Genomic DNA, 12,317 nt, shown 5'->3' on the forward strand with positions numbered 1-12,317 from the left:
GAATCCCTAGGAATTATACAATCTGTGTGTGTAGGTTTTCTATAAATGCTAAAATCATGTTTGTTATCTTTCATACTAATCGTTAAATCAAGAAAATTTATTTCAAGTTCTTGAGCTTCCATCGTAAATTTTACAGAAGGTGATATTGAATTTAAATATTTATTTCCAAATTTTCATGTGTTTTATCTTCATTATTATACAGACATATTATATCATCAGCATATCTGTGTCAATAAATAATATTTTTCTTTAGAGGATTATTATCATCCATTATTTTAGATTTTTCCAAATTGTTCATGTATATGTTAGCAAGATAACCTGATAAAGGAGAGCCCATTGCCAATCCTTCCATATTTGATTGTAATTTTTCTCATTGATTTTGAAATTATTTTGATCACGCACACTCTTGTCAATACTATTATATCTTCTATTTCATCATTATTTATATCTATCAAATTTTGTTTATTATTATCTATTATCTATCAAATTTTGTTAATTATTATCTATTATCTATCAAATTTTGTTACAGAATTCTAATTTTTTCATCTGTTGGAATACTAGTGTACATGTTGGTTACATCAAATGATAGGAGAAAAGCATTAGTTGGAATTTTTATATCTTCAATTTTTTCAACTAAATGATATGTATTTTTTATGCTATGGTTTTCTCCCATTATTGTCTTTTGAGGTAGTATTTTATTCAAATATTTGAAAACTTTATATGCAGGAGCATTACGATAATTCACTACTGGCCTTATTGGTATTCCAACCTTATGTACTTTTGGCTGGCCTCTGAACATTGGAGATAAAGGATTTATCATTTTCATTTTGAATTGTTCTGCTCTGGAGATTGATTTACATTTAGATAAATCATTAATATTTTTACTATATTCAAGAGTTGAATCTTTTGTTAAATTTTCAAATTTGTTATCCCTAATGAATTTTTCTACTTTATCATTATAATCTGATTGTTTTATGATAATTGTAGTAATTCCTTTGTGTGACAATGGCATCCTCATTCTTCAATTTGTTTGAAATAGATTCCACTAGTTCCATATCTTCTTTGGATCTTTTAAAAATCATTTTATTTTTATTCGCATTATTTCCTTTTTCAATTACATTTATGAAATTTGTTCTTAATAAGTTTTGATTCTCTCTTTCTTTCCTTCTTATGGACGTTTCCACATCCATCAGTTGTTCTTTCATGACATACACTTTGTTATCTAAATTTATATTATATTTTAATGCTTTGGATAGTAAATTATTCTGTTTTTCTGAATGTTATTCTGAAAACTGAATGTTAAAAAAGAATTTCATATTTATGAGGTGGCAATATTAAAGAGAGATAAAATAATAAACTTAATCCAATTAGACACCAACAACCTCATTTTCGATAGAATCATGCAAATTTAAATCCAAAATTTACAGTCCTAGTTCATAAAATCATATGAATACACTAACTTATGATCAAAAATAATAATGTTCCAGCAGTATTTATTTATTTACTTCATATCACTTGAAAATGGCATCAATGTTGAAACATGTTGTGATAAAATAATTTAAAAAAGGGTACTGAGATTTTTATTTTTATTTATATTTCTATTACAAGTAGCCCTATACGGAAAAGAGACAATAAATAGTAATAGTTTTAAAATAGAAATAGAATTATTGGCAAGTGAATGAATGTTGTAAAATTTAATGTCACCAGTAATTTTATGTTTATGTGAATGTGCTACACAGTCACTATTATTTTTTCCTACAGATACCCTGATAAGTGACCATTTCTGCACTGATTGCAGGCTACAAAGAATCACTTTTCCGCACTAGTGCGCAAAGTGAGTACTTTGCGTACTCCAGATTTGCAGCATGACAACGCAAAATAATTAGTAGGTTATATGGAGCACCAGTGCAGCAAAATCAAAATTAAGTTGGTAACTGTGACTGTGGTGCACGTTATAATAGTATTAAGGACATCGTGGACAGCGACAGCCACCACATTCAGCACACAGCCGCCCCTTCATTAATTTACTACTAAAATTATTCAATAAAATTTGACAATAAATTAAGGTATTTATTAATTACAGCATCACACACACACAAACATTTGATGGAATTCAGCCATCATTTTACCCATAATTACCCACTTTTCATATTCAATGGTAACTGTAGGAAAAATTTAATGTGAAATACGTGCGCAAAGTTCATCTGCTGCACTCAAGAAACCATTCCGCCCTCGCCTACGGCTCGGGCGTAAACGTTTCTTTCGGTGCAGCAAACTGTCACTTTGCACACTAGTTGCACAAATAACTATTGATCATCTATTTCCAATGAGAATCAACATGACAGTGGAAATATTATTGTATTATTTATAGTGTGAAATAAGAATAGTAAGTATCATATTTTTCAAATTGATTGAACATGATGATTATGTTAGAAATGTAGAAATGTAGAAATGTATGAAACTGCAGATTGGCTTTCATTGATAATAAAGGATAGAATAGTAATTAAAGAATCGTCAAATCAACCAGAAGTGATAATAGTTAATATAGTGGGGTCCACGTTATAATGGCAGTGAAGAGAGATAGAAGAACAACCTTGACGATCCTCTGTCTTGTCAATGCCTTTTAATAGACGGTATCTGATACAGGTTTATTGTTTATTACCTGTTCATTCTCGTTTAAAATGATCAATTAAATTTTATTAAGCAAGAAATTATATTTATTAATAATTTCATAATTAAGTTGAAATATTTTGTTTATTAATTATCAATTCTACATTATTAAAAGCCGATCTGGCAAAAGAACAAAGCGAGAGAGAGATAGCGCTATCCGCTTTGTTGAATGATAGACAAGGATAGCAATACCATTATATCTAACGTGGACCTCACTATAGTAGCAAAAAATAGAACACCTTCAGAGATTAGTGTGACGACTATAGTATTAAAAGTTTTCTCCCGTTAGTTCAAAAAATATCTTGTGAATAATTATGAAATAATTTTAATCTTGCACTTTTACAACAGCACTCACGGTTTTCTTGTTCTAGCAGGTAGCCTACTCCTTGAGCTGCGTACACATATTCGCGCTTCCAACCCGCATCGAGCACGCTCCTCCCTCGTACCGCCCTCGTACCACCATCGACCACAGTCGCTCCGCCCACGCACCCATCATGAACGTTACGGAAGATGTTAGATCTTCTCGCGTTCCCCGGTCGAACCACTCTTGCTCGCCGGTCGATCATCAATCGCTCTGCTGGAGTGACGTTCGGTTGCGGAGCAGAGCGAAAGTCTGTACGCACCTTTGTACGCTGAGGATGTGGCTCAGTGCCACGAAACGCGTCCGTCAAACAAGAAAATTGCGAGTACTGTTGTAAAAGTGTAACATTAATATTAATTATTTGAATCAATTATTTACAAAATATTAATATAATCAGTTCAAGCAGGATGAAGACAGAGGAAGAAATTAAAATATATATATTTTTTACGAACCTTTAGGATTTGGAGCACAGTATGTAGGCCTCCTGAATACTTTTTATGAAGTTTGGAAATTCTGATCTTCTTCTGGAACTTTAAAAGATGAAGGTAGCTCCTGCTGAGGATTAGCCGAGTTCTGTTCTTTCTCAATATGCTCGACAAGTTGTGGTTCAGGTACCGAATCGGATAGCATTTCATGTCTCCCTGTATCATCTGTTTTCGGTTTATCATTATTTGCATTTGTTTTTCCATCATCCGTCTTTATGCTGTTACACATTTCTTGAGCCATCATGGTCAATTTAGCTATTTTCTCTTCTCTGGTCATTTTTCGTATCTCCTTACATGGTATTTTGTTCTCATCCTTCATACGTTCAGCATACTTCACCCACGCAAAATCATACTTCACCCGCCGCTCCTGCCCAGGAACGTCACAGGCTGGTAAAATGTTTCTGAGGGCCAGGTAAATTTGGCAGCATTGAAACTCATATTCGAAATAAAAACAATAGATTTTACCTCCCGATGTTTTGTATAGAAGATATGGGCTTTCCTTATGAATTACATCTCCTGGACGTATCGGCTCACCAAAATTTTGCCAAGGTTTCTTCAGTCTGTTCACAATAATCATGCGGTGCTGGGTTATAGCTTTCCTTCGGTAGACAATAATAGTTCCTTTTGCAGGGGATTTTTTCCAAACGTTTAGATCGGAGTTGAAAATGAAGAGATGTACTGAGCCAGCGTGTTGGAGAAGTTCTTCAAAGTAAAGATCTATGCGTCTGGCGGCTCGAATACATAACTCTGTTTGCTCTCTATACCATCCTGCATCATCTGTAGACCATCCAAACATTCCAAACATATTGGTTTAGAGAAATGTTAATCCCAAACAATTAAGCTAAATTCTGCACAAAAAACAAACGACACGATCGCCACTTAACAAAAACTCTATCACTTAAACAACACTATCCGCCATTGACATCCAAACGATGGTACCTAACACGGTATTTTATATATATTTATATTTATATATATATTTATTTTATACATATATATTTTCTATATACCGTGGTACCTAATACCTATAATTCTGTGACGATGGATGATGGATCTTGGACTTTGAGTTGGGACACAAAGAGAATTTGCTCTGCTCACTAGATAGTTCTATACAGTTATTCGCCGTTCGTCCGTTATTTCAAGATAGTTCTTCAGTAAATAATGAATTATTGTAATTAATGAATAATTACTACAGTATAATAATAAATATTAATAATATCAATGATAATGATAATAATAATAAAGTAATTCAATAAATTCTATCAACATAATTCATTATTGATTATTAAATTTGAAATTATTATTAAATGATAATTATTATTATGAAAATATATTATTATAAAAATAATAATTACAGTAATTTATGAATAATTAGTCAGTAATAATTATTCAGAATTTGGAATGTTGTTTACCAAGATCCCTTTTGAATATATTTATTTGGAACGGTGCCAGCGAGCTCTAGTGGTTGTAATCGCTAGTTTCAGTAGATACTTTTCTGCCATTTCTTCGTGTTTGTGGTTTATTCAAGACTAATATTCGTCGTAATTTTTTAAATAATTGTCAATTAATGGTGAGTAATATGATTCATTTGTATTTTGACTTGTGAGCTTGTTCATAATTTTCTCGTTTTGTTCTCGAAATTTGAATCCTTCTGTAGCCACCTATTCCAGTATCAATTATTGGTCTAACACTGAAAGTAAATTCCGAAATTAATTTGAAGCTTGAAATCTTAATTCATCGTAATTTAGATCGAGTTAGTTGTATTTATACTTTCATCGAAAGTATAATAATAAATTCATCGACACATAATTTATTAATAATGAATTATATTCAGTAGAAGAATTTGAAAATTTCAAATGTTGTTCAAGATGGCTGACCTTTGATGGTTGCCACCGTTGCCAGCGAACTCAAGTGGGCGTCAGTTTCATTAGATATTCTTCTGCCATTCTTTTGTCTTCTGTCATATTCAATACTAATATTCATCTTAATTTCTGAAATAATTGTCAATTAATGGTGATTAATATGATTCATTTGTATTTTGACTTGTGAACTTGTTAATAATTTCATCGTTTTGCTCTCGAAATGTGAATGCGTCAGTAGCCATCTATTCCCGTACCAATCCGGTGTAGGCTATAATTCTATTACCGTATCAATTATTGGTTTAACACTGAAAGTAAATTCCGAAATCAATTTGAAGCTTGAAATCTTAATTCATCGTAATTTAGATCTAGTTGTATTTATTCTTTGATCGAAATAATGGCTTTTATAGTAAATTAGAGATTAAATAATAATAATTCTAATAAAACTGCAGGCCTACTGCTGTTTCAATATTGATGAGTTTTAATGGTAGATCAACAACTTTATTAATGTCTTAATATAATTTCCAATATTCACTTCATATCAATTTCAATACAATACTTTTTCATAACAAATTAATATAATATTGCCGAAGTTGAAACTTGACTCAAGATTTGATAGTAAGATGTCGCCCGAACATTGCCGACAACAGCCGACTAGAGCCGAGTTGGCTTGGAAAGTTTGAATCTTATTTATTTGAGGTTATATTTTCTCAGTTTTGGTATTTGGTTTGATCTGTTGTAGCTAGTTGTTTTTGCACGTATGTTTTATTTGTATTTATTTATGTATACATTGATAGATAGAATATCATTCTTAGCCATGAATGATAATCCATTTGGCACAAATTTTAATTAGCCTATTTTCTAACGTTTGAAATTTATTTTCAAACAAACTTTGTTATTGTAGGTTTTAGTGATTGAACGTAGGCTATTTTTACTTTCCTTGCCCTATTACCATAGGTAAGGAGAGTATTGCTTTCCAAAAAAATTAAGGTACCCCAATTTCAAGTTTTCTATACGTTTCAAGGTCCCCTGAGTCCAAAACATGATTTTTTAAATTTTTACTTTCCTTGCTCTATTACCATAGGTAAGGAAAGTATTGCTTTCCAAAAAAATTAAGGTACCGGTACCTTAATTTCATGTTTTCTATAAGTTTCATTACTTTCCTTGCCCTATTACCATGGTAAGGAAAGTATTGCTTTCCAAAAAAATTTAAGGTACCCTAATTTTATATTTTCTATACGTTTCAAGGTCCCCTGAGTCCAAAAACATGATTTTTGGGTGTTGGTCTCTGTGTGTGTGTGTGTGTGTGTGTGTGTGTGTGTGTGTGTGTGTGTGTGTGTGTGTCTGTGAACACGATAAATCCATTCCTAATTAACCGATTGACTTGAAATTTTAAACTTAAGGTTCTTATACCATGAGGATCCGACAATAAGAAATTCAATAAAATTCAATTCAAAATGGCGGAAAAAATGGCGGATAATGGCTAAAAAACCATATTTTTCACGTTTTTCTCGAAAACGGCTCTAGCGATTTTCTTCATATTTATACCCTAGATAGCTATTTATAAGCCCTATGAACTGACATGAGTCTCATTTCTGGGAAAATTGCAGTAGCTCCGTAATATTCCTGAGAAGAATGAATTTTGTTAAATTTCTATCATGATTTTCTCAAAAATGACTTGACCGATTTTTTTCAAATTCATACCCTGTATAGTTATTTATCAGCTCTATTATCTATTAACTGACATGAGTCTCCTCCCTGGGAAACTAACACGGGGTCCACCCCATCCCTGAGAAATTTACTTTGTAACCTCCTTCTCGTGCGTGAGGTAGGTAGGTAGGTAGAGCAGTTTATTCAAAAGAACACTTGCCGATATTTTATTTGTAGAACAGCTGTTTTGACAACTTTTAAAAAATCCTCAAATTTCATAATTCAAACAAAGGAAAATGTACTCTGAAAACAATAACAATAGTATAATCATAGTTTTAATTATTTAGCCGCCAATCGGCATAATGTTATTCCCCTAGATTATCCTCTTTTAAGAATGAGGCTTATAGATCAATGAGCAAGGAAAGTTGTGTGAGTGTACCACACCAGATTTAAAAAAAATTTTTTTTTTTTGATGGGATAAAATCATTCTCCAAATATTGGGGGGATGTTTTATCCCTGACCACGGTAGAAATAACGCCCGTCGATCATAACTGGGGAATTTTTTGGTGTACTCTGACTCTCTAGAAAAAGCTGCTGGAACATTGTAGGATATGTACTACTATATAGTGAGGTCCACGTTATAATGACAGTATTTAATGAACTTTGGTTTTGCTATCCTTGTCTATCATTCGACAGAGCCGGTGGTACTATCCATTTCTAGGTCCACAACGATGCCAATTATGTTTTTGACTGTGTATTATAATTAATTAATTCAGAGAATCGGCATCGCTATTTTTCTATCTTTATCCACTGCCATTATAACGTGGACCTAACTATAGTGAGGTCCACTTTATAATGGCAGTGAAGAAAGATAGGAGAACAACATTGCCGATCTTCGGTCTTGTCAATGCCTTCAAAAGACGGGAGCTGATCACTAACCCTTCAAAGGAGAATGAACAGTTAATTTGATAATTAATTAATGAAATTTTTCATTTTAATTATTGATGTAAAATTAACTGTTCATTCTCCTTTGAAATAATCAATTATATTCTATTAAGCAAGAAATTAGTCTATATTTTACAATAATTTCATAATTAAAATGAAAAATTTTGTTAATTAATTATCAATTTTACATTGTTAAAAGACGATCTTGCAACAGAGCAAAGCGAGAAAGAGATAGTGCTATCCGCTATGTTGAATGATAGACAAGGATAGCAATAATTGATAATCAAACACTGCCATTATAACGTGGACCTCATTATATAGGCAGACTCACTTTTCAACCACATGCATGAAACCAAATAAACTATAATCAACTAATAAAGCAAAGCTATTAGCTATATTGATATTTTCTAAAATAATAGAACGATTGTGGAAAGTAGCAAATTTGACTTACTTTGACCCAGTTGCACAAAAGCCGGTTAACTTAAATCGTGAACAAGCGCAAGCGCAACAATCAGAGAAGGCAATTTTGAAAAGACGGGTTCTCTGATTGGTTCTCGTGGAATTAATCACGATTAAACTTTAGCCGGGTTTTGTGCAACCGGCACTTTAAAATGTTCTCTGTAGATTTCTGCTAAATCTCTTCGCAATAGATCATTTACCGTTTAGCTCATAATATTATATTATGTTTTTTTCAAATGGCAAATATTGTGTATTCTCTCATCTCATACCTTATATATTTTTCCGGCTCATACAATGTAAATAAATATGACATTCAAAGCTAATTAGTAGCTGATCCAACCCCAAAAAATTCAGTTCTTATTCCAGGGGGGTGGTGATGATACAACTGATTAAGATGTGTACCATATTTATATTTATATTTAAATGTGTAATATATATAAATATGTACCATATTATAGTATTTGATGAAAGATTATTAATAAGTACGGTACTGTAGGTAGTAAATCGAAATTTGACTGTGAAATGATTTCGTTTCTTTTGCAGACAGCATGAGATTGAAATTGAAGTTATAGTAGTCAGTAGCTTTTAGTTAAGGAAGTGCAAAGGCTAAAAATAAACTTTCTACTCGTGATATTTTTCAAAGTTCTTCGATTTGTATATCATCAAGCTATCAAAATGAAAAAGTTTTTTCAGGAATTTTTTTTCTGATGATTACTTTTTGAGATATGAGCGCCTAAAGATTAAATTTTTGGGACAGAACATTTCAAACTCGGTAAGATATAAATCCATGAGACTCAGAGGATAGATTCTTCATCATATTGTTGATCTAGTAAAACAAAAATTTTCTAAAAATATCAATTTTTAAGATAGTTATTCAATTTACTAAAAATAACCAAAAATAACTTTTAGTCGAGTTATTTTTGGTAAATTGAATAACTTTTTCAAAAATTGATATTTTTAGCAAATTTTTGTTTTACTAGATCAACAATACCATGAAGAATCCATCCTCTAAATCTCATGGATTTATATCTTACCGAATATGAAATGTTCTGTCCCAAAACTTCAAACTTCAGGCGCTCATATCTCAAAAAGTAATGATCGGAAAAAAAATGTTTTCCTGAGAAAACTTTTTCATTTTGACAGCTTGATGATATTCAGATCGAAAAGCTTGGAAAAATATCACCAGTAGAAAGTTTATTTTTAGCCTTTGCACAGCCTAAATCGAAAGTTGACTCTGTTAAATGATTCAGTTTCTTTTGCAGACAGCATGAGATTGAATTCGAAGCTATAGTAGTCAGTAGCTTAGTTAATTAGGGTAGGAGACACCGTTGAAAAGTCACGAGTCAAATGTGGGTGAGAGGGTGCGAAAGTGAAAGGGATGCTAGATTGCTATATATAGTCTTCAACCTGTCAATCAAGAGCACTGCTTGGCCAAGGAGGGAGTCAACTGGCAGGTAGTTACATTGTCCGTTCACAGGAGTCCTAAACAAAGGACAGATGTTTTGTTTGGAGAATGATTTATGCTTTGTTTACACTGCAGTCGAGCGGTAGAAGTGTGTGAGTGTGAGTCGTGTTTTTAGAGCCTGTTTACACTTATGCCGGGTCCACACGACAACGATATTTGCGCAAACTTGGCTCAAAGCCAGGTTTACGCAAATCTGGCTTTGAGCCAAGTTTGCTCAAGCCTCTGTTCACACGACACCAACTTTAACACAAACCTATATTAAATACTAAAACATATATTAATTCAATACGAAGTCTTTGAAGTGTTTATAAACTTGAGATGAATAGCAACTCAAGCCTCCTCCTCTTCGTCCTCCTCCTCCACCTCTTCCTCAATAATAATAATCAAGAATACTGCTTATCAAGTGAAGAGTGAATAACTATAATATCTATAACATTACTATAGAGTAAATAAGATAATTATTATCCATTAAAAAATCTTTCTTGTTTTTGAGTATTTTTGAGAATTGACCTCGCACATATTTAATTTGATGGTGCTGAATCCGAATCTGAAATCGCGAGTTCTCTATCTTCATTTTGAAGCTATTAGGTTTTGTTGGATAGATGAGACATAATCGTTTCCTAGAAAAATTGACGCAAACCTGGCTAAGAAGAAAGCACAAACCTTCAAACCTCAGAAATTTACAACGATCTCCCGTCTACACGACGCAAACTAAGCGCAAACCTAGCAGGCTTGCGCTAATAACGTTGTCGTGTAGACCGGGCATTAGACAACACTTTACACTAACTTAACTGACAACTTTCTTAAAGAGTAACTTTTTCTATTAGTTACAGCCCTCACAGAGAAGAAAGAGAATATTCCTTCTACTTTGTGCAGCCCTTTAGTTATTCAGCTATTTAGTTAGTTATTAGTTATTACAGCTATTCTTCGAAAATTTCTTGCAACTCTGTCCACTCACAAGACTACATCTGATGAGGCCTATATAATAATATAGAGAATATGAGGCCTAAATTCCATAACTTTTTTGTTTTATTCCACAGCAACTTGAGCCATCAAGTCATGGCTGAAGTAGTGGAGAAAGTAAAGGCCTGGGAGAACGAGGCAGAAGCGCTGATTTCAAAGTAAGTGTACTTCATCAATACTTTAAATTTATTTATTTACTAGCAGGTAACCCGTGCTGCACAGGGGTCTGTTTAAAGCACGAATAGATTGAATTTATTCTTATAGTTCCATATTAAAACAATTTACAATAGAATTTACCTGAACGAATCGACCACCTGTTGAATGTCAGAGGAGTTATAAGTTCAAAGTCCAACTCCAGGTAGAATTGGCTACCTGCTGTATCCTGTATGTCTGGGTTCAAAGTCCAAATACAATTGCACAAAATAAGTGGTCATTCACCCCAAAAACGAATCGGCCACCTGTTTAATGCATGAAAAATCTGTAGATTTTAGACTCTAGCTCCACTCCGTAAGGTGTTTTTCAAAATCCAAGAGCTAGTATGTTTTAACTCTATCCTCTCCATGGATTCTGATGGAGAACAGGCTTTTAAGTAGCATGCAAACAACTGGCCCAAGGAAAATTATACTTTTGCCTCCAGCTCTGGAGGGTTGGAATGTTTCAAGCTCTACTTCCTTCATGCATTCCCATAAAGGACATAATGCTAGATCAGTTGAGTTGCATGCTATTGAGGTTTTTTTGAAAGTGAAACTTTTGCCTGCCTGCCTGCCTGAAAGTACGAAGAAGGCGCGCATCCTACCTGGCTGAAGGTTGAACATAAATCATTTTCGTGAGAGTACAAAGAAAGCGCGCGTTATTTTAGTGCGCGCTCTCTTCGTACCTCACTGATTTACCCTTCTGACAGCTTGACAGAACTTCTGCATGTGCACCTTCTTCTCCCACTTTTGCATGCGCGCCTTCTTCGTTCTCCCACTTCTGCATGCGTGCCTTCTTCATTCTCCCGTTTTGCCTTCCTGACATTCAACAGAATTCTGATAATTCTAGTTTTTCAAACATTTCATATTATTTATTGATCAAAATAACTATAGTGCCATTTTTAATAAACTATCAAGTAGCTACTATATTTGCCCTCATATTATGGCCAAAACTGTTTTGATTGAGGATGTTGTACAAGAAACGTATGTATTAAGGACTCTATATTTTCTACAGAGGAAACCCATCTCATCTCTCTATCCAAAAATTAATCAAAGAAGCAGAAGAATTAAACGAAGAATGGCCGTCCAAAAACAAATTAATCACTATGATGAAGGAATGCATGATATGGAAGAATAAAGTAAGATTTGCAAATGTGAGTTGAATCAAATTTCTTTACTCCCATTCGATTTAATTTATTTGTAAATTAATGATTCCCTATCATGATCACCTGTTATTGCACTACCATTACAGTACATTTTGCTCAAGAA

The 12,317-nt window shown here is 33.1% G+C and overlaps 1 protein-coding gene across 1 annotated transcript in view; it reads left to right on the plus strand.

The window, feature by feature from the left end:
- Positions 1-3,911: 3,911 nt before the first annotated feature.
- Positions 3,912-12,317, plus strand: part of LOC120354368 (lysine-specific demethylase lid-like) — a 37,233-nt gene continuing 28,827 nt past the window's right edge. The window contains exons 1-2 of the mRNA XM_039441417.1: positions 3,912-3,928; positions 10,935-11,015. Coding sequence (XP_039297351.1) covers positions 3,912-3,928; positions 10,935-11,015 — 98 coding nt within the window. The remainder of the gene's footprint in view (positions 3,929-10,934; positions 11,016-12,317) is intronic.

Source organism: Nilaparvata lugens, chromosome X, assembly GCF_014356525.2.
Source record: "Nilaparvata lugens isolate BPH chromosome X, ASM1435652v1, whole genome shotgun sequence".
In the NCBI taxonomy this organism is placed as follows: domain Eukaryota; kingdom Metazoa; phylum Arthropoda; class Insecta; order Hemiptera; family Delphacidae; genus Nilaparvata; species Nilaparvata lugens.